At 36.4% G+C, this 24,335-nt stretch overlaps 1 protein-coding gene across 1 annotated transcript in view; it reads left to right on the forward strand.

The window, feature by feature from the left end:
- The window catches only part of LOC126374854 (nephrin-like), a 175,392-nt gene extending 162,425 nt beyond the window's left edge, over positions 1–12,967 (forward strand). The window contains exons 13-17 of the mRNA XM_050021612.1: positions 3,183–3,345; positions 4,538–4,685; positions 5,162–5,319; positions 9,810–9,910; positions 10,437–12,967. Of these exons, the coding sequence (XP_049877569.1) occupies positions 3,183–3,345; positions 4,538–4,685; positions 5,162–5,319; positions 9,810–9,910; positions 10,437–10,559 (693 nt within the window). The 3' untranslated portion in view covers positions 10,560–12,967. The remainder of the gene's footprint in view (positions 1–3,182; positions 3,346–4,537; positions 4,686–5,161; positions 5,320–9,809; positions 9,911–10,436) is intronic.
- Positions 12,968–24,335: the final 11,368 nt, after the last annotated feature.

Consider the following 24,335-nt stretch of genomic DNA (forward strand, 5'->3'; position numbering starts at 1 on the left):
ACGTTACTTTTTATTGTTTTCTATTACTTTCTTTTGTTTATTCTAAATTGTACAATAATATTATGTTATAATATTACTTCTATGAAAGGCTAGCTCGCCGGTGTATTTAAAAGTGTTTGCTAATAACAAATATTCAGGACCTCCGCGATACAGGATTTCTCTAGTGCGGGGTCCGCCAGTAATGTAAACATGTTTAAGTTTTTTGATAAATAAACATATTCTATTCTATTCTATTGAAATAAAAACGAACGGACGAAGCGAACTAATTGGTTCTTAAAATATGCGCTAGATGGCGCTTGTCCGGTATGTATTGTTATGTTACGTTATAATTATTATATCGTCACTGTAAAACGAGACGAGTTCAAGGCGCGACCACCTGCTGCCATAAATTATAATTATTTAGGAGGAGTGCTGACGTGCATTGAATGCGGTCGTACATTAAGGTCGTTTAAGTTTTTCATTTAAATAAATTAAAAAAAATAAATAAATTAATGCTAAGATCGGATATGTCAGTCACATGAGAGCACACGAACGACGCTCTCATTAGTTGTCAGCTGTGGCCGAATACGGTCAGGAAAGGATTATTATCGTCACTGTTATGGCAAAGTTACGTAACTACAAGGCAATTTAAAAAAAAAAACCGCTTTTTGCGTAGTTAACATTCGCTGCGTCAATTGGTCGAAATTACTCTGAAACCCTCGATAGAATTCGCGTTGCCCACGGCGCAGTTGTCTGACCCTGTTTAAAGATACCTATTTTGGCGGTTACCTACGTCATTTTACCTTTTTACCGGATTCTTGGAAGGCGTGGGTTGGGCTGAGGCAACACGTATTATTTGTGCCATTTCCATTCATCACAATTGTCCCGGATTTTCGGAAGACACGGGTGGAGCCCCCGCTGATGCCAACACATAATTAGATTATTCGTGAGAGTTTCAAATACATCATCATCATCACCAGCCCATTAACGTTCCCACTGCTGGGGCACGGGCCTTCCCTATGGATGGATAGGGAAATCGGTCCTTAAACCATCACGCGGGCCCAGTGCGGATTGATGGTTATTAACGACTGCTAATGCGGCCGGGACCAACGGCTTAACGTGCCGTCCGAAGCACGGAGGAGCTCGAGATGAAAACTTTTTTTTGTGGTCACCCATCCTATGACCGGCCTTTGCGAAAGTTGCTTAACTTCAACAATCTCAGACCGAGCGCGTTTGCCGCTGCGCCACCTTTTACGTTTAAAATACACATGCGTCTAAAAAAATAAATAAAATACTGAGTACATGCAGAGAGTTCGATGAAGTGTGGGTACTTGGTTCATCTTGCGATGGATGTACCTCTGACTACTCCAATCGCAATGTAGTCGTGAGTTTATGTTATGTTGAGTACGTGTTCTTCGTTTCTGAGTTCCATAGACAACGCCATAGACGTGCCTTTATTTATTTATTTGCAGAGAATTTCTGTTTGTTTGCTTGGGTCCCTTATATTGTATGCTTGTTTTTTTATGTAAATACTATCCTCTACATTATCTATTGCCATGTGTTTTTTGTGCAATAAAACCTTGAATTTTACGAACAGTGAATTTATTTCGTTGTAACAAACATAATTAATTAATATTATTATAATTACTTCATATTTTATATATAATAATTTATCATTACATTAATTAAATTAAAATGTAATTATTTAAAAACAATTTTATAATGTTATAATTATTTAATTATATTTGTCTATATTATATGTATATAAATATAAAATAATATGGTTCCACAATTACAAGTCTTTTATATTATTAAATAATTATAATTATTTTGTTATAATTGAAATATTAGGGTTGATAACGGGGAGGTCTGTGCCTAGTAGTGGAACGTAAAAGGCTGTTTATATTTATAAAAATTAACATATTTATGGATGTTCGCTATGATTATATTATTCTCTACTAAACTTATTTTGAGGACCGTAATAAATAATTATGATCCCGAAACTCTGTTGTAAAGTTTAAATCGTTAGTGGTGTATAATTTCATAATCATTATGAGCTCCAAACTTTTTACTTAGTTTGTGCGACCAGCTCTGTTTTATCATTAAACAAATTATTTCTAGTGGGACAACTTGAGCTAGCAAAATATTAAACCTAAATGAGAGATAATTTACTAATCAATCAGACTATATCCCAATTGGGGTATTCAGAGGTACATCCATCGCATGATGAACTAAGTACCCACATCTCACCGAGCTTTCTGTTAGACCAACAACGCGATAGGTGGTGAGCCGTATCGTCGTCTATAATGCGCGAGCCGACTGTGTTAGTGAGAATGTACAAAAAATATATGGGGTTAACTTACAACATAAAATGAACAGCCTATATACGTCCCACTGCTGGGCACAGGCCTCCCCTCAATCAACCGCAGGGAGGTTAACTTAAGGACTTTTTATTTGAATGAAGCAGTAAATTACTTAAATAAAGCTTCAAACTATTAAATTCTAGCCTACAAGCTAAAAAGCAATTTATCTTTAACCTAAACTACTGTAAATAAAATATTATTACCTTAGAGTTTGTCCACTGACTCATCTTAGACTAATTAACACCTTGCCAAATGACGTAGACTCAAAACTGTTAAATTGTCCTTCAACAAGTGTATCTATGATGATTACATTGAATAAATGATTCTAATTCTGTTAGCTCAGCGTATAACATTCGCATAAAGAAAATACGTTGATTAGTACTGTAGTGTTTATATAAGTACATAAATATATCTTATTATAATACACCTAGGTTAATTAAATATATAAATAAATATGTAATATATTATAAAATACTTGAATCGATATAATCGTATAAGTCTTCTTGGGCAAAGCACGCTACGCGGTGGCCACAGTTAAAAAGTAAACGGTTTGGGTATGTACGGTCACGAGCATTAATATGTACATACACTTTGGTACCATGTCACATTTACTTTTTTGACAAATTGAACTGTAAGTCTTACTAAATGTCAAATAAGTTAGTGCGACAGAGTCCTAAAGTGACTGTACGGGGGTGGAGTGAAGACGTAGTGTGTGGCAACGATATTTATTTACATATTATTTATGTTATTTTTATTTTTATATATTTATTTATATATTATATTGAAGCCAATACACTACAAGTACACACGTGAGAATTTTAGGATGTTTCTCATACACAGGTCCGTGGCAACGTTTCATCCAACCACACTCCAACTTTCGAAGTTTATGGGCTCGATAGAGGATCAAGTTACGCTCTTAATCTGTACGCTGCCAATGCTAAAGGGAGAAGTGAAGGAGTGACTTTATACACAGTCGCTTTAAGGTCACCTGATAAATATATCGGTATGTATACATTTTTACAATAAAATATCAGACAATATTTTGGACTTGACAGAAAATAAATACTTTATGTATAAGGCTTATTTTAAGATTCATGATTACCTAAATAATTATACATTATATTATATAAAAGTTATTATATAAATTAAAAGATGTGTTGCTGTTGCAAATATTTGTCAATTCTTCTCCTCAGTCATAACCAGCCACCACATGTATTGTTAAATCGACCTTCAACAAGTTTATCCATGATAATTACGTTGAATAAATGATTCTAAAATGAAAGTCTCAAGTCTAATAAAAAGTTTAATCCACTGTATCCTATTGCTGTAAGAAGATTCCCTTCCCATTGAAAATTGAATCACGATTCGTTTCTCGCCAATAGAGCAAAACCGTTCGTTTTCTTCTTTTTTCTATTTCTCCTTCCCAATATTGTATTGTAACCAGATAAGACATTATTGGGCTATCCACTTTATTTTTTGACATATAATATAAATCTCCCCCAAGAGGCTAATTGAAATTACAATTCATTTACTTGTGCAAGTCATAAATCTTTGACACAAAAACAAGTTTTACAATTTATTGAAAACGAAAAACAAATTCCAATTTCAATTTATAAAACATGATTTAAATCGTGCTCTACATTAAATTTTGGGATAATGCAATTCATGAAGATCGGAAAAAGATGGGAGGAATATTAAAATTTCCGTAGTGTTGAATAATATTCAAATTTTTCCTGGAACAAATGCAGAGTTCTTAAAACTGCTGATCTTTGACTTTTACAGTGGCGTTAGTGCACTTTATGTTCGGATACTTTGAAGATGTTTTAAGATTTAACTAGGTACACTTCTATACCAATATTTAAAGTTCATTAAATTATACTTGTAAGACTTTTTAACTTCAAATATTATGTGATTCAAAAGCAAGGTTAATTTCGTCTTAAATGAACTTTAGTAAATTTCCATCGTTTGTCAATGTTGATAACTGACAAATAAGTTAATATTATTTAGTAAAACGTTGTATTTAAATAAATTGATTAATTGGCAGTACATTAACATGTGATGATGATGATGACAATGTGATCCAGCTTCAACGTCCATTTGCCCGCATGTGGCTTATATAACCAATCTAACTTAAACATGAACCGATTTACTGAAAACTTTTGAGTACTCTATTTTGATTCCTATTTTTATCCCAGGAACCACAACGCCGTTGCCGCTGTCTCCGATGCTGGTATCTCTGCTAGCAGTAGCTGCACTGCTATGTACGGGAATATGTGGTGTTATCACTGCCTTGTATCGTCGCCATGTCGCCAGACAACAGTGTGACAAGCATCCTCCTACTGGGTAAGTAATTATATTATTATTTATTTTTCATACCATAAGGGTATGAAAAATGGTGTTACTAACGTTATAATTTTACAATGCACAAGGCCGTAAACAGTCAAAAGAGTGATAATTTCACTTATAACTTATATTGTGCGGTTTTGAATATTTCGGTCAAGAAAACGGGTCAAAAACGCTGCCTTGTGGCATAAAAACACTAATTAACAAAAATAACTTTAAAACTTTTTATAAAATTTGTTTTTTTGTTTCAAAGTAATGTTTTTCTTATCTACATTACTCTTAGGTAAATGTATACGACTGAAAAGCTTAGGTTTTATACTGTTTTACCTGTTCCTATCAATCAAATGCCTTGGCTTTATCCATTATTAAAATACATTTTTTTCTGAAATGACTGTTGTTTACCACGAACGGCATTTTCTTTATAATCGGAGAAACCACTAGAACATCTTTTATTAAAACCCTTATATCTGTTACAGCAATGCGCTCTACCTAGAACGCAGTATGGAGTCGCTGTCAAAGGAGAACAGTAACACGTATTGTGGTTCTCCAAAGCTTGACTATAGTCAGTATGACATGAAATTGGAAGGCAGTGGAGAGATCGAGTCCGACCCTGACATCATACCCTGTCATTATGGTGAGTTTTCACTTCTTCTTCGTGTGGGTTGTAAGGTCCATGGCCTCATTAGTTCTGGTATCAAGGTTATCATAGAGCCGCCGACGGTCCCCGACATGGCTCATGTAACGACTACATATAAAATGAATTAAATAATAGTCCAGGGCCGACTGCTAAGCATGCTGTCCAGAAACGGATCATCTTACTTTCGACAATCGGATGATCAGCTTGCAAAATGTTTTTGCATCAGTAAGTGTTTTTTGAGATGTGTTCCCCCGAGAATCCCCAGGACCCTCAGATCGAAATACCAATACTCTAACTACAACGTAACTATCATAAGAAAAACACTACACTAAATTAAAGAGTCCTTAAAATAGGTTTAGTACGAGACTACGTGATTTTACGAGATTACATGAGTTTGAGTATTGTGTGAGTCATACGCTATTCTTAAATCAAATAGAAAATGTCACTTAATGAATGTCTTTACACAGTCAGGATGCGCAGTATCCAATAAATTATGGGATTATTCTACCTACATCGTCTTCGTTTCTTGCACCTTCCAATTTCGAAATCTATTTTTTCACCACGAGCAATTTTCCTGGAGGTTTTCGTGAGGTTTTCCCTCTTAGATATTGTATCGATGGTTACGTGACTATAAATTGGTTTTCCTCTTCCCTGGTAGCTAGTTTATATAAATCATGAATGTTTTCTGATGGTATTGGCTATGTAGATCAAAATGAAAATTGCGTGAAAATTTGGCCCGTCGTTTCACTCCCATAGGGATTATGATCGTGAGGTTCAGTTTATATGATGACGATGATGATGATCATCACACGTTTGTTATACAATAACCATATTTTTCTTCTATCGTATTGGTTGTGAGGTCAATCACCAACCTCATCAACCTTGGTGTCAGGGTTATTATTGAGCCGCCAAAGGCCCCTGACATGGCTTATATAACGACTACTTACTTACATCTGTAAGTAGTAACCGGGACCAACGTCTTAACGTGCCTTCCGAAGCACGGATCATCTAACTTTTGGACAATCAGGTGATCAGCCTGTAATGTTATAATCAAAATAAGGATCACAAAGTGATTTTTTTGTGATATGTCCTCACTGGGATTCGAACCCGGGGCCTCCGGATCGTAAATCCAACGCTAAACCACTGGACTACGGAGGTCGTACAATAACCGTAACAAAAATATTGGTGTAGTCGGTATTCGACCAACTAAGTAGAGAGTTGGTTCTTGATTAAAAATGCAAATCCGAAGAATCTCAATTTACAAAAATCCTTACAATTTAGTTAAATTAGGGTACGATCTCTCAACCTATAAGGGGCGATTTACAATGAGCCTTCACTAAGTAGGTATGTTAAGGCCGATACATTGAGTTTCAGTAGACGGACACAAAAGATGCCAATAAGAACTGATTAAAATGCGAAAATAAGAGCGAGACAGTACGATTTCCCTCTTCCTCCTTAGTGGCTTACGTCCATTTACGACTAAAGTAGGACCCAGAGGGGGTGAGGTGGGTGCCTGATACGAATTTGTGCGGGGCGGAAGGTTACCGTTCTATACTATTCTTTATTCTAATGCTTTCAGAAATCAGACTCATTTATTCAACGTAATTATCATGGATAAACTTGTTGAAGGTCAATGTAACATTTTTGAATTCACGTCATTTCGCAAGGTGTTATGGCTGAGGAGAAGAAATGACAAGAAACTGCAACAGCAACACATCTTTTAAATCAATGAAACTTGTAATGTACCCTATTACAAGATTTTTTAAAACTAGAGGAACACATTCAATACTAGACATTTTTATCATTTAGGTAAGCTTTTTTACATAAAGTAAGCTTCACGTGAGCGTTAAATTTATTTTCTTATTATCTGGTATTTTATTGTAAAAACGTATACATAACCTTAAAAAAGGATACAGGCGTCGTGGCAGACCTCGAAAGAGATGGCGTGACGACTTGGACGCTTGCCGGAGGGACTGGCCGGAATACGCACAGGACCGCAAAAAATGGAAAGAGGAAGGGGAGGCCTTTGCCCAGCAGTGGGATCTTGTAGGCTAGATTAGGTTAGATTAGATTAGATTAGAACCTTACAAAAGATGTAATTAAATTACTTAATCTAGAATTTTTAATAGCAATTTTATTTTTATTCCTTATTTTGTAAGTATGCCTTTCACATCACAGAAGGAAAACATCGTGAGGAAACCTACGTTCCGTGAAATGCATTTTCGAAGGTATTTATTTATTTATTTGACCTAATCTAGAGGTATATTGGGTTGGTTTTCCTTTCGGGGGTCAGACAGTCGCTTCTGTAAAAAACCGAACTTGTCAAATCTTCAGGTTATGTAAGCGGACCACCTGAAAAACGGGATAACGCTAGGGAGATGATGAGTACTGGTACTGACTCATCACACTGGTGTCAATGACCCCATGTGAATTCGCCCTTAGTTGAAGAAGTTCGTGAACTAATTTTGGAGGTGATTTGAATATTGATCGATTTGAGGCAATGTCGTTTCTAAGATTTGTATTATCCGGAGAAGCTAAATGGGCGTGTTTGATAGAATCCGTGGTTTATTCATTATTATTCAATATTATTGGTATTATATTCAATTGAATATTCAGTTTAAACAACAATTGTCCCCAGTAAAAGGTATCCCCTAATTACGTTTTAAGTTATATCTGTCATTGTATTTTGAGCGGAATAGGAAAGGGACGGGTATACTTTTACGAAATGTCTCTTCTTCTTATCGTGTGGGTTGTAAGGTGAAATACCAACGTCATCAACCCCTGGTGTCAGAGTTATTTCTGAGCCGCCAAAGGCCCTTGACATGGCTCATGATCGACTACATACTTACATCAGTAAGTAGTAACCGGGACCAACGGCTTAACGTGTATGCTGAAACACGGATAATCTTACTTTTTCGGACATCGGGTGATTTAGGCTGCAATGTCCTAGCCAAAAGACGGACAATGACACAAAATGATTTCGACTATGTCCCATCGGGAATCGAACCCGAAGTGAGCTCAACGCTTTAACCATTAGATCATGGAGGCATTTTCCGTATACAATAAACTATTAAAACAGGTTAATAAATAGTTGAACAAACGAGGAAATACAAGTTATATTTACTCTGTTCTTTGTTTACGTCTTTGATTCTTCACCCTAAATAGCGAATAGCAAAAGCTGCAAAAACGAAAATATTATAAGACAAATAACTAAATTGCTTTTCAAATAAGTTTTTGGAATTGGAATGTCGAGCCAGTAATTGGCTTCCTATAAACTCGATGAATTTTTAAAACTGGTATGATTAAATTCCGTGTTTCGGAGGGCAACACATTAAATGATTAATTATAACAGCCCCCGTGGTCTAGTGGTTGAGCGTTAGGCTCACGATCCGGAGGTCCCGGGTTCGAATCCCGGTAGGGACTCGTCACAAAAAATACTTTGTAATACCTAGTTTGGTCAGGACTTTGTAGACTGATCAGGCGATTGTCCGAAATAAGATGATCAGTCCTTCGGAAAGCACGTTAAGCCATTGGTCCCGGTTACTACTTACGGATGTAAGTTAGTTCGGTACATGAGCCATGTCAAAGGCTTTAGGCGGCTCAATAGTACCCTGACACCTGACACCAGTAATCTGCCTTACAACCCATACGATAGAAGAAGACACATTCATTGTTATATTGAGGTGTCTGATACATATCCCTTAGTATTCTTGTACTGTGTATATTGTGATAAGAAACTGGTGTGTCAGGATCGTAGTATCCTGCCTACCCCAACGGGAAATAGGCGTGAACTTATGTATGTATGTACAGTCATGAGCAGTATCATGTACCTACTATAGAACCCTGTCGCATTATCATATTTGACATTTAATTAGACTTACGGTTTAATTATGGCAAAAAAGTTAATGTGACATGGTTTCAAATTGTATACATATTAGTACTCGTGACCATACATAATCTGATACCTAGGGCCCATTTAAAATGCTTGTGCATATTCAAATTCAAATTCAAAATTATCTTTATTCAGTAGGTAACATAGTTACATTTTGAATCGTCATTTTTTACATAATGAACGTCTCATCCGCCTAAAACTACTGCAGCTTCTCACAACTTGTATAACCGGGTAAAAGAAGCTGCAAGAAAAACCTCGGCACAGGGCCCTAGACGTTCTTTAAAAAAAAAACATAAAATATTGTTATACAATTGAGTAATTTAGCTGCTTTATATCAGTTCTCAGACAGTAATCCCATGCATTCATATCTTCTAAATAATCACTAACTTCATAATAACCTTTTTTGTAAAGTTTCTGTTTAACTACTGTCTTAAAACAGTTGAAAGGCAAATTCTGAATGTCAATTGTAAATTATTGTATATTATTAATATTGTATAAAATATTATTGTATATTATTATTAATTGTATATTATTGTAAAAACGTATACATATAACGTATTTGTGGTTGATAACATGATTATTATCATTGTTCCAGACAAAAGGTCCAGTGAATTCACGAAGATTTCCCTAGGAGACCCCGAGGACGGGGTTCACAGGATATACAGTGAACACAGTCTCAATTTGCCACCAAGTGTTGTAAGTAACTGGTTAAAAACATTAAAGAATTTCGTATAACCTTAAGTTTCCTTAAACACGGGTTAGTGCTATATAAAAAAAAAAAAAAACAAAAAAAAAACAAAACGTGTGGCACTCGGGGACTGCCGCGGTAAAGCTATTACCATATATTATTATATAACATTATTGCATAGCATTTTTATCAACTTATGCAGTTATAATTATTTATTTATTTTTAAGCAGTATTGTTTTCCTTCGTTTTTTCGTTGAAATTAATTAACTGTGATGGGACGATGTATTGTCATCTGACCATTGGAAAATGGAGAAGGCTATACCCAGCGGTAGGATGATGCGTGCTGATTGATGATGATTATGATAGTTTTGTATCCCAGTATGGAAACCAATGGTTTTCAAATTTGTTTTCGAATTCTTAAATATTTATCACGTGCTCGCACCTTTTGACTGGTCTATATTTTTACTTATTGTTCGTAATAAAAAGTATGTAATGAATTACTTATGTAAGTAATTATTATTTTTTCTCCAACAGTCATCACAAAGCATCAGTCTGGTTAATCGAGGAGTGACGGCAAGGAGTGTGGACATCGCCGCTGCCCACCAGCGCCCAGAGGTGGTCACCACGGCTCGGAGAGTGCGCGAGAGTTGCATTTAGACTACTAATGTTTTAACACGTTCGCTGTGTATGAACCACATAAGAGGCAATAAATTTAAACTCATACGTGCATGTCCCATATGTGGGGCACATTTTTTCTTGCCATTGTGTGTATGTATATAAATTCCAATGTGGTTATCGAAAAATAACATTGCACGTGAGGGGTTGATATCTAATTTTCATTTACGCAGTGAACGTGTTAAACTATGACTATTTATCTTAATGATTTTATTTCTTATCCGTACGTAGGAAAAGTTAACATAAACGAAAGATCGCAAAATTCTTACTCGGACCGGATTAGAATCCGCAGTTCGTGTAACGGCGGTTACCGGTTAACACGCTCGTCTTGGGTTACTAAAGTTACGGGTTCGAATCCCGTTCAATTTACATGAATGGGAAATCGAGATTTTCGTGGCCCATTGAAACTCAACTACCTATTATATCCCGATTATAGTATATTTTTTAATAATTATGGATTTATACCGCTTTGAACTTATAAAATAAATCGATCGCAACGCCAACTGATCAATCACAACACATAATTTATTATCACGTGATAATGGACTCGTGATGGTAAAGCGTTCTTATTAGCGGATTTATTTGAAGGTTACTCCAGTTATATTTTGTCATAGAAATTAATGTTTTCTTGTTTTAATATTAAATTAACATAGTTAAGAATAGTCTAAGTGATAAAATCAACGACTCTTTGTGAAATGAACAATTTTAATACGTAAAATATTATAGTGATTTAAAATTAAGTCTAATTATAAGGTTGTCATTATGTCATCCGCCCAAAAGTGTTATTATTTTAAGTTATTTATCTCCTTAGATAGATTCTTGGATTTATGAAATAAGTATCTAAGTTAAGCAACTGTTTTTTTATTGTATATCATTCCAATTATATTGATGTGTATTGTTGTGATTCTTCAATAAAACGTCAGGGTTACCAACCTACCTCTTTAAAATTACCAAACATGTAGGTACCCTCCCTTGTTAAGCAATTTCGAAAACATTTGTCATTTTAAATACTTAAAGGTTATCGCACGTACTCCTTAAACCCCTGCGGCATGGATTACTTATCGAGCGCGATGTGACACTTATCACGGATCTCAATCAGTAAATGTACGAAGTTTATCTAAATAGACAGCATACGCTGCGTCTATTCTCTGTAGACTACATTATTTATCGTGTTTATGTAGATAGTGTAACCCATGCAGCGGAGACAGATAACTATCGCCTCGCTTAAAAATAAAGTTAATCTCTCATTATGCTACGCGACGCAAGCATGAAATCTAGCATGGATTACTCACTCACCTTTAGAACATTATACTATGCTATCCGTAAGCACATGCGTAGCCTGTTACGCCTTTTAACGTAGCAGCCGCGTAGCAGTCATCGGACTGGCGTAGCACGGCGTAGCGTGGTTGTGTTTAGGTAGAAGCCTTCGAATGTGAACTTTATACTATTGATTCATTGTTTGTGTCTTGTAGCGAAGTGCTCTAAATGAGTCACAAACTTATCTTACTCTTAAAAGTTTTCTTTTAACGAGTTTTGGTTTTTTTTTTTCTAAGTATTTATTTTATTGATAGGGTTTTGCTGTAAATGTCACTTTCATAGGATTAATGATAAGTGATCTCTGTGATTAGTGCCGATTTGCACTCATCATCATCATTATCAGCCTATTAACGTCCCCACTGCTGGGGCACGGGCCTTCCCTGTGGATGGATAGGGAGATTTGCACGATTTGCACTAATGTGTATAAAATGAGTATTTTGCTAGGGTTGTGCATGTGCGACGATCTTTAAGCACTATTTCTAAATGGCAAATAATTTTCAATTTAAATATTGTAAATAAATTAAATTAAACGGTAATATAAGATATAAGTGTTTAAATTATTCATAATTAATAGTAAATCAAAATTGAAATTTGAAATATGCACTGATGAAGTAAAATGGACGTTACGTTTTAAAATAATGTAAGTACGTACTTAGATAGATATAATAATTAATTAATAGTCTGTACTTGTACAATTCTTGTTCTCATTTTAAATTCAAAAATATTTTATATTCTGTAATTATTTGTTACATACTAAAACCTTGTAAATTGTTTAAGTGACAAAAGTGAGAAAATGTCGTCACGGGCAATTCTTATAACAAAACGTTTTTTTATAATAATTTATTTTTATAATGCAAAAATAAATAAATTAATTTATTGCCCAAAAGTACTTTGATCGGAAGAGCAATTTATTTTTAAAATACTTTATTTTAAATTTTTTAATTAAAAAAAGTAATTTAAACGTTCGTGACGCCATTTTCAGAGTCCTGTTGGTTGTTGAGAAGAAAAATTTTCTATAAATCGTTGTGCTAGGCAAACCGACTGACATTATTACTATTATGTTATTTAATAACGTGATAATCTGTAACGATGATTGTGAATGTTTTAATAAAAAAAAAAAACAATGATTTGTTTTCTTTTTTTCCTGCTATAGACAAAAAAATACTCACATCTCTGAGACTGTATACAAAAATATCATTAATATTCCCGGCCTCCGTGGTCCAGTGGTTGAGCATTGGGCTCACGATCCGAAGGTCCTCGGTTCGATTCCCGGTGGGGACATATCACAAAAATTACTTTGTGGTCCCTAGTTTGGTTAGGACATTACAGGTTGATCACCTGATTGTCCGAAAGTAAGACGATCCGTGCTTCCGAAGGCACGTTAAGCCGTTGGTCCCGGTTACTACTTACTGATGTAACTACGTAGTCGTTATATGGGTCATGTCAGGGACCTTTGGCGGCTTAATAGTAACCCTGACACCAGGGTTGATGAGGTTGGTAATTCACCTCACAACCCACACGATAGAAAAATATTAATATTCTGTGCCGTCTTACACCGTAAGTGTGAGCTAGACAGACAGTGTCGCGCGCTCCCCCTTACTCTTTAGCCGTTTACACTTATTTAGACAAAAGTTAAACCCAGAGGGTTGAGGTAAATCTGAAATCTGTAAAACTTTTTTTTAATGAACGTCGAAGGGCCTTTGCCGAGGTTTTTCTTGCAGCTTCTTTTCTCCGGCTATACAGGTTGTGAGAAACTGCAGTAGTTTTAGGCGGATGAATAAAGATATTTTTGAATTTGAATTTGACTCAGCGCCCGATACGAATTGGTGCGGGACGGAGAATTAGGTAGTTTCCTAGGTCAAAGATAAATTGTGAAATTCTGATTACCTACTAAATAAAGGTGAAAAAAAGTTTCACTTTTTCTATTTAACTTATTTATAAATTAATAATAATAATAATATAACGTTTATTTCAGACCAACACAAATATGTATAACAGTCCATAGATTATTAGTAGGTTAAAAACAATTGTGCTTAATAAACTATGTTAGTATTGTTAATTTAAAATCTAATTATTTACTTATTTTTTTTTTCTTATTTACTATACCCATAGCTACTTCGACCCAGTGCCGTTGGATTAAGCAGTCCGGTCTAGCAGCAATCATTTTCAGGATGCCGTTGGTGCTGTTTCGTAGGCGCTGCAGCAGAGACCAGGCATTCCTACGAATTATGGCGTGAAAGCCATCTATGCTTGCCTTCGCAAACATGTTAGAAGCGCTACAGCGCCATGGCAGCCCCAACAGCATCCTGAAAGCGTTATTATACTGTACGCGTAGGGCGTTATAGGCTCGACGCGTATGTGTCACCCACAGACCGCTCGAGTAAAATGATTGGCAGAACGCCTTAAAAAGTAACACTTTAACTTCTGCGGAACATCGAGCAAACCTGCGGACAATCATATTAGCTCTCACCGCCAACGCCCTACGCTCCCTCTCTATATCATCGTCATCCGTTAGACTGCTGCGTTAGACTGTGATTAAAAAAGAAAAATATAAGAATAAGTGCGACAATTTGTCATATTTTCTATGACGTCACAGGTTGGTTTTTCATAAAAATTCCATAGTAATTTCGTGTTTTGACATTTAGTAAAAAGTAACCGATTTGACTAGTTGGAAACTACCATATTACCGTTCTATGCGTAGTGTTATTCCTTATTCTTTGGTCGAAATCTGAAGGTATTATCTTCTTGCTCTCCATCAACCCTGGTGTCAGGGTTACTATTGAGCCTCTAAAGGCCCCTGACACGGCTCGTGTAACCACGCCGTACTCACATCAGTATGTAAGTATAGTACCCGGGATCAACCCTTAATTTAATTTAATCTAATACATACATACATACACCGGAGTAAGCAGAGACTATGGGATTCCATTTGCTTCGATCCTGACAAACTTCTCTTGCTTCCTCCACATTCACCAATCCTTTCATAGTAGATTGTATTGAACTTTTTCTAAGGACATCTCCAATATGGTCAATGTACGTCCTACTAGTTCTTCAAGCCTACCACCATATATATAAAATAAACAGCCTATATACGTCCCACTGCTGGGAACAGGCCTCCCCTCAATCAACCGGAGGGGGTACGGAGCATACTCCACCACGGTGCTCCAATGCGGGTTGGTGGAGGTGTTTTACGGCTAATAGCCGGGACCAACGGCTTAACGTGCCCTCCGAAGCACGGAATCAACTTACTTTTTCGGACAATCAGGTGATTCAAGCCTGAAAAGTCCTTACCAAACAAAGGACAGTCTCACAAAGTGATTTCGACAATGTCCCCATCGGGAATCGAACCCGGACCTCCAGATCGTGAGCCTAACGCTCTAACCACTAGACCACGGAGGCTGTTACTACCACCATCACTAATCCCTTATTATTTCCTTTGTTAATCTAATCTATTTATATTGTCATGAAAAATTTATAATTACTTTATTTTCAGACTACAGTCCATAGATATGTTAGTATGATTAACTTACATTCTATGGTAGTAACAAGGTAATAAAGTAATGTAGATAATAAAATAAACACGGAAAGAAGCCCCTACATAATTGGGCAACCTCACCGTTATTCATAAATCATTAAAATAACGGATCAAATCACGAATCTCTAGAAAATATAAGTCATTAAAATAATCTCATTTCTTTATTTACAAAAGAAAAGACTTATCTAAAGCTCACGTCAAATGTGATGCTTAGTTAATTTCAGTTTAGCATTAACTAAAAATTAAAATTATAATTATTTTATCAATAGATAGTATGGTTACAATTGAATTGCAGGTAACAGAGTAGATGAAATAAAGAATAGCCATTAGGCCATCTCATTTATAAAATGCAAGAATAACCCCAATGGTAGGTCATAACGTGGATGAGACGTTCAAATAAATACACTTATATAAATGTGTATATGAAACGCCATCAAACGACAACTACCCACCAGTTGGAGACTTCTCCTGCAGTGTTTGCCGCTCTAGGATTGGCTTGCACAGCCATGAAAGAAAGTGCATTTCGTCGAGGCAATGACGTCATAAATCGTCTGAAACAGACTTATAAGGCCAATGATATGTAGGCAGTTGTGGTCAATTGGCTGGTTTTCCTTTTGCGAATTGGCAATCGCTTTAGTAAAATACTTGACCTGTCAAATCTTCAGGTTAGGTAAGCGGATCCCGTTTATTACAGGGCCCGTTCGTCTTGGTCGCCCATGTAATATATGTAGAGCCTATGTAATTTAAAACTAACGCTTTAACCATTAGACCACGAAGGCTGTTAAATAAATTAAATAAAACACGTGCGAGAATTTTAGGGCAGTGCCACACGAATCTAATGTCTGTACAACTACACAGCTACATAGCAGGTTGATTCTCAGCGTCACCTGGCGGTCGTCAGCGCAGTTCCGTGCTGTAACGATTCATTTCCTCAGCGCTCACTCGGCGCGTTCTACTCGAGCTTTGTTCTCAGGTCAAGGCTGATAGCGTTTTGTTTGGAAATTTTAATGAGGCATAGAATAAAGAACATACTAGGTACAGAACGGTCTTACTTTAGTCTTAAATGGCCTTTTTTTGACGTGACTTATTGTAGATTTGCTGCAGATGGCATATTAACTACTTGGCCGGACGAATGGGGAGCGCTGAGGGCACTCACCCGGTACAAAATTTAAGACAACCGGCCCAAGAGTGCCCAGTTGGGCGCGAACCTCGGCTCAGGGCGTCGTCAGAGACGAAGAATATTTGAAAGAATTAATCGATCTTAGTGGGTCGATAGCGATAAACGCAGAATGAGGGAAATCGTCGACCCCGCCGGCGGGGTCGGTATCGGGGTCCTGAAGTGTTTGGTGTCGCGAGCTGATTGGCCGCCTCTATGGCTAGAGTAATCGGGTCGTCGGGATCGTATATTACCCCGTGGACTCTACATACCAGGTAGAGCACATATATTGTAGATATCAAATCAAATTTCAATTTTATTTGACAACAAAGACGTATAACTTTATGTTTTGATGTTTTTTTTTTAATTTAATTTAGTTTTTTTTATTAAGTTTTTAGTTATTTTTTATTAAGTTTTTCACGTGTGGTATTCTAAACAGCTCTATTATATAATTTTGTACCTAATTACTTAATAATACTATTTATATTATAATGTCTATATAATATTATTATAATAAGGCACCTAGTGTCGCCTCTTTTATATTGCCGTGCCCTTGCAGGGCGTCACATGTACCTTTTTACTATGTTCCACCTTAATTTATGTTTGTGACATGCAATAAATAAATTAATATGAATATGAACATCAAATTATACGTTTTTGTTTACCTGGCTCACAAATGGACAACCTCCAAACAGACAAATCGACATTCCTACATAGTTCCCAACCAATTCATCGAAAATATCTTCCATCGATCATTATATTTTTGTATGGCTATTGTCAAAACATCTCGAACACAGACCTTCGACTTAAGCACCTCTTTACTTCCACGAGTGAACCATTCCGCGTTGGGACCAAGACATGAGTAATGGCGGACCCATGACGTCATGGTAATATATTACCACACAATGAGGAAAATTTCTCAACCATTCATCAGCAAGGAAGCGGTTTTTGTAGTGCTTTGCGATTATGATGGATGAATTCTTAAAAACATTTATTTGCATATTTTGGAAAGTTATTCGGGTTTTTTCTTTTTTGATACATAGAGGACACAGATCATAGAAACAGGGAGATAATAATGTCGTCAGCTCTAAATTACACGAGCCCAAAGCAGCCGCACCAAGATATTTCTGGCTGAACCGCAACATTCTTCTTATCGTGTGGGTTGAGATGTGGAGTATCAACCTCATCAACCCTGGTGTAAGGGTTATTACTGAACCGCCAAAGGCGCATGACATGGCTCATGTAACGATTACTTACTTACATCAGTAAGTAGTAACCGGGACCAACGGCTTAACGTGCCTTCCGAAGCACGAATCATCTTACTTTCGGACAATCTAGTGATCAGCCAGTAATGTCCTAACCAAACTAGGGACCACAAAGTAATTTTTGTGATATGTCCCCACCGGGAATCGAACCCGGGACCTCCGGATCGTGAGCCCAACGCTCAACCACTGGATAGAAGAAGGTAGAAGAATAAAGAAAAATGTAACAATAAGTGGGACATTTTGTCACGTTTTTCTACGACGTCACAGGTTGCTTATTCATACAAAATCCATAGAAATTTCGTGTTTTGACGTTTAGTAAAAAGTAACTGATTTGACTAGTTGGAAACTACCCTTTGACTGTAAATGGAAAATATCTTGTCACAAAAACGTTTAAACCCAAAATGGATCGTCAATTTATTTATCGCGCGGTAAAATGCGCCCTAGCGACCTATTGGCTGAATAAATGATTAGTATCGGGACCGATGCATCCGGTATCGTCAATAAAAATGTTTCGAATATGCAAATAACAATACATGTTTGTTTTTTCATTTGTTTGTCTCGTTTTGTAACTGTGAAGTGAGAGAAAAAGAGAGAGAAAAAAATAAAAAGAAGAGAGAGAAGAGAAGAGAGTGAGTGCGTGTATGAAGTGGTAAATAAAGTCACGCTTATGGTTCCATATACGTAGGTAACTAATTAGAATAAACCTTGCTGTCACTCATGTGTCTATTCTTAGGCTAAAAACGACCAGCAACCATTTTGTTGGCTTAGGATAGGGGGCAAGAAGGAAACCAATGCCCTATTTTACCCTAAAAAGTAGCATGGAGAGAAATGCTACACCGACAAGAGCGTAGCACTTAAATTAGTGATGAGGATAGATAAGTACAAAAGAATCGATCAGCTTAATCTCGACTGATACATTACTTTGCTTATGAACGTCACAACACTAGCGTATGTACTTCGGCAGATCTAAATCTTACTACGCATTGAAGCTATTGTAAAATGTATTTTTTATTGAAATATAATCACTAATTGTACTGAACTAGCAGTTCAATATGGCATACAGTGTTGCAGAATTTTTATGCTGCTATTTAATATTAGCACGTAAATATCGAATAATTCACTAATACTATAAAAAACAGTTATAAATAAACCATTCACTTAATTATCATGCATTATTTTTGTAGGTCTGTTCATAAATTTGTCAAGTATCTTATTTTAAAAAAAAACAGAAATCGAAAAAAAAAATAGTGAGACATAATTTGAAACTATAACTACAACATTTATTTATAACTTTATCTAAATTTATACATACTTAATATATATTTTTTTTGATGCACATGTTATGCGGACTATCTAAACAAACTGTGGTTTGTGGACAATGCATGCATACATTATTTAGCATACAATGACGACTGTGACGCCACCAAATAATGTAAGCAGTTGACACCTAGTGTCTTGTTGGTTGCGTAACCAACAGCACAAAGATATGAGGTGACAAAAGACTACATTATCAACAATTTTAAAAACATGCCGGGCATATAAAACGTTGGCAAGAGAAATGGAGAGCCCTGAGGAGTCTCATTGCTGTTTAGGACGACAGGCCTGAAGGTGCCCAGTTGGGTGTAAACCCCGGCTCAGGGCGTCATCTGAGGGGATTATTATCTGAAAGAATTAATCGACCCCAGTGGGCCGATAGCGATAAGTGCTGAATGAGGGGAATCGAAAATATTTATTTATTTCTCGGTGCACCAGTCCAGTTGAGAAAAGCGGACAGATTGATAAAAAACCCTAAAAAAAATAATAAGTCTAATTATGAGGTGTGTGTGGTTTACTACAATATTTTTTTGTTTTATTTTTATTGAAGATGAAGAGGCTCGAGGGAATTTCGCGAGGATAAAACTTGTCTTGAAGGATAAAGAGGTCTAACTTCTCGGCTTATGAACTTCTCGACTCGATTTCACTTGGAAGCTGCGTACACCTGAAAAATAAATAAAATAGAGATACTTATTTTTTTTTAATTTCAAATACACATCAGTATGTTAATAAAAGTTTTAAAAGACTTGTTTAGAAGTCGTAGGGACATATCATTTTAAAATTTTTATTATAAAAACAGATCTCTACATTTCAAAGCATTAAACCTTTGGGTATCGTATACTAAATATGTATTATTTACGTAGTATGTAAGTATACCTAATTGGTATGGATCATTATTAGGTTGGTTTTATCTTTGGGTTGGTGTCCTTCAAGAATGGTAAGGAGTATTCAGAAGTTGCCAATAAATATCATTTATTGTTTATTGCACACATAACAAGGAAAAAATGAAACAATTTGTCAAGTAAATACAATATTTTCCTTAAAAAAGGGGGTAACCCTAACAGCGACTCTTAGACTTTATCGACAGAATCGAACCAAAAATAAATATAAGTACTTAATCTAAAAGAATACACAAACAATAACAAAGAGACAATTGGATGTAACAGAAGATATGGAAAAGATGAAAGACTGTCTCGAGTGCCATAGGCAAGGAGCAACGGAAATTAAAAAGGGGAAGCAAATGTACCCTGGAGCTTTATTTGAATGAGTTATGGTAAAATATGAAGGCACTGGTGATTGGATTAGAATATTCTCGCAATAAAATTGTTTGTAAGGGAGAATAAACGATTCGTTTGAATGTAAGGAAAGGTTGAAGGTCAAAAAGTCTGGTGTTTTTTTTTAATTGCCTCCATAACATAAAACATTAGTATATTATAACGGCCTCTGTGGTGCAGCGGTTGAGCGTTGTGCTCACGATCCGGAGATCCCTGGTTCGAATCCCGGTAGAAACAAATCACAAAAATCACTTTGTGATCCCTAGTTTGGTTAGGACATTGCAGGCTGATCACCTGAATGTCCAAAAGTAAGATGTTCCGTGTTTCGGAAGGCACGTTAAGCCGTTGGTCCCGGTGGACTACTAACTATACTGAACTAAGTGCGCAATCGTTACATTAGTCACGTCAGGGGCCTTCGGCGGCTGAATAATAACCCTGACATCAGGGAAGATGAGGTCGTTCATCCACCTGATAACCGACACGATAGAAGAGTTGAATATAATATAATTTTCCTAACATTATCCCGTTTTTCACAGGGTCCGCTAACCTAACCTGAAGATTTGATAGGTCCGGTTTTTTTAGAGAAGCTACTACTAAAGGAGAAAAAGCCGATTCAGATCGAGTAAAAAATACAATTAATAAAAAAAATACAACTAATATTTTAATATTATTGATATTATTATGGAGGATTGATATTATTTTATTGACGAACATTTTTTTTGAACAATAAGGTTTTTTGAAAGGTCAGTAATTTCCCATTTTTTGTCGATCGCATTGAATACATACACACATTCACATACAAACATTACTACATACAGACACATACACACACACACACACACATACACGCATACACACGCACACACACATTAGGTATTATTTTTGTTTTGACATTTCAGGTAATATGCACAAAAGTTCGCCATCGAAATTACTTATAGAAAACCTTTCAATTCTGACAATTTTTTGAACCGTTTGTATTTCTGAATTCTATATATGGCCTGTGACGAGAAGAAAATGAATGTTCTACACTGGTCATTGGGCGCTGCTTGCTGCTGCTCGGTGAGTTGTGGGTACATAGATAGATAGATAAAATACTTTATTGAGCACAATGGACACAAAATACAGAGATAAGGACAACATATACAGAAAAGCACAACAGGCGGTACATAGTTCATCTTGCCATCGAAGTACCTCTGACTATTTCAAATGGGCTAATAATTTCGAGCTTATTTTTATTATTTTATCAGCCTAGCGGTAAAGGAAAATATCGAATAAATTTCGGAGGTATGTACTTAACTTAAAAAGTCCATTGTCCGTTGACGGAAGTACCTGTACAATGATGAGCAGGTAATTGACGCTGACGTCGAAGATGATGACGGGGACGTTGAGGTCGATGGACTGGACGGCACCGCTCATGTAGCGAGGACGCTCCTTCAGAACTCCGCGGTGCCAGCGATGAATCTCGTAGTAGTACTTCCGGTGCTTCACTAGAATGTATACATGAATTTTGTTAGAAAGAAAGAAAGAAGAAAGAAAAAGTAAGAAAGAAGAAAGAAAGAAGAAAGAAAGAAGAAAGAAAGAAGAAAGAAAGAAGAAAGAAAGAAAGAAGAAAGAAAGAAGAAAGAAAGAAGAAAGAAAGAAGAAAATGAAAGAGTAAATAAACTAGAGTGAGTAAACTATTCATTCAGCACTTATTGTTGTCGGTCCATTAGGGTCGATTGATACTTTCAAATAATATAATCCTCTGAGAAAACGCTGTGAGCCGGAATTCGCACCCAGCTGGGCAACAAATTTCATAACGGGTGAGAACCTTCACCTTCATTTTTCCCAAATTCATCAATAGTTTCAGACGCATACGCGCACTGATTGAGAGTAGATCGTATTAAACCTTTTTAAGGACATCCCCAACACCACAACCACTATGAGTTTGTCATCTTCTTCTATCGTGTGGGTTGTGAGGTGGATTACCAACCCCATCAACCTTGGTGTCAGGGTTATTTTTGAGCCGCCAAAGATCCCTGACATGAGAGACCAACGGCTTTAACGTGCCTTCCGAAGCACGGATCATCTTACTTCTGGACAATCAGGTGATCAGCTTGTAATGTCCTAACCAAAATGGGGATCACAAAGTGATTTTTGTGATTTGTCCCCACCGGAATTCGAACCCGGGACCTCCGGATCGTGAGCTGAACGCTCAACCACTGGACCACAGAGGCCAGTTTGTCATAATATCCACGTTAGGTTAGAGCACTTGGTTTGGGCTTAGTTAGTTTGGTTAGGACATTACAGGCTGATCACCTGATTGTCTTAAATTAAGATGATTTGTGCTTCGTACATTTTTTGAAATATTTATACTATTTTCCCCAAAAGAAGTTATAATACCTTACCCTTATTATTAGCAGTATCAAAGACCAGTCTAGTAGCGGTATGAAAGGCGATATTGTTGCATATATTCTTGGTGTTATTAGCAGCCAAACATAACATCCACAATGAGTACATTGAACGCATCTGTCGCCAAAGGATAAGTACGACCAACATCTGAAAGGAAATTGTAACGAAGAAACGTGCCTATATCACTGTAGCTGTTTTAGCGTACGACTTCGTTTGCGTGGAATTTCTTCCTTTCCCTCTAAGATTGTTATGAAAAGAAGAAGTTACACGATGCCACGCACCGACACAGGACAGGACAGGCGGACGCGATGAAGCGTATTTTGTAGTGGTGTGAGTGACGAGGTTTACCCGCGCGAATCACGGCGTCGCCACGCAGACGCAGATTATAAAAGTATAAACCGCAAGTAAATTAATTTACTTATGACTAACATCACTTAAAAGTAATTTATAGTTTACAGATTTAGCTGTTGTCAAAGTGTGACATACCTACGAATAAAGCACAGTCGGTGTGTGTCCGAGTTAGTGACAGAGTTACTATTACTTTGACCTAGACTTATATATATTTTTAATAAATGGAAATTAATTACTTACCGAATCAGTGTCGACTAACACAGCGAGAACTACATCAATGACAATTTTCAACAACGTTACAGCTAACATTACTAAAATCTGTAAAGTAAAGGAAAATAATTTGACCTAATTCTTAATAATAGGTACTTACGGACAAAGGAGCGGTTATGAAAGTTCGTGAAGTACAAGCGTATTTAATCTCGTGTGACATGAATAAAAGCGGCTAAACAAATACAATTACCCACGTTACAATAGAAATGTAGGTCATATAACTCGAATATATATATTACAAATACTTTTACGAAGAATATTATATAGTATAAGAAAAATAAAGAAAAACTTACTCTGGAATTAAATTCTTCCCCGAGGTGATTTGTAGTCATCAAAATATGTCTATAAACTCTTGACCCGGCAGATGGCGAAACACCTTGTATTTTCGAGAGTCTTATATTAAACCCTTCAATAAGCAGACATATTGTATCGATTTCTGCATCATGTGCTAACGTCGCTATACTTAATAATATAGTGACACTTATTTCCAATTTTCTCCATACAGACAAACCAAAATTGAGAAGAACTGATACTGAATTTAGAATAGTTGCCATTCTAACCCTGCTTTTCATTTTTGCAGTATAATCTTTGTCTATGCCACATTTTTCGTCTAGTCTCTTAATAGCTTCAAAAAGTCTTGTATTTTGAGCAGTAAGAGCGAGGTACATAAGCTCGACTGCTGATATAAAGATCGATAGTCCCACAGCAATGCTGAATTGTGGCTGAATAATAAACACATCACAGATAACGGAGCCTGTAGTTAGAGTAACTGCTGTTAAGGATATGATACGGCATATATTCTTGACTTTGCGTGATCTGAAGAGATACTGTCGTTTGATGCAGAAGAAGCTTTCCAAGAAAATGAGACTATGTAAATAAGCAATA

Source organism: Pectinophora gossypiella, chromosome 18 (genome assembly GCF_024362695.1).
Source record: "Pectinophora gossypiella chromosome 18, ilPecGoss1.1, whole genome shotgun sequence".
Lineage (NCBI taxonomy): Eukaryota > Metazoa > Arthropoda > Insecta > Lepidoptera > Gelechiidae > Pectinophora > Pectinophora gossypiella.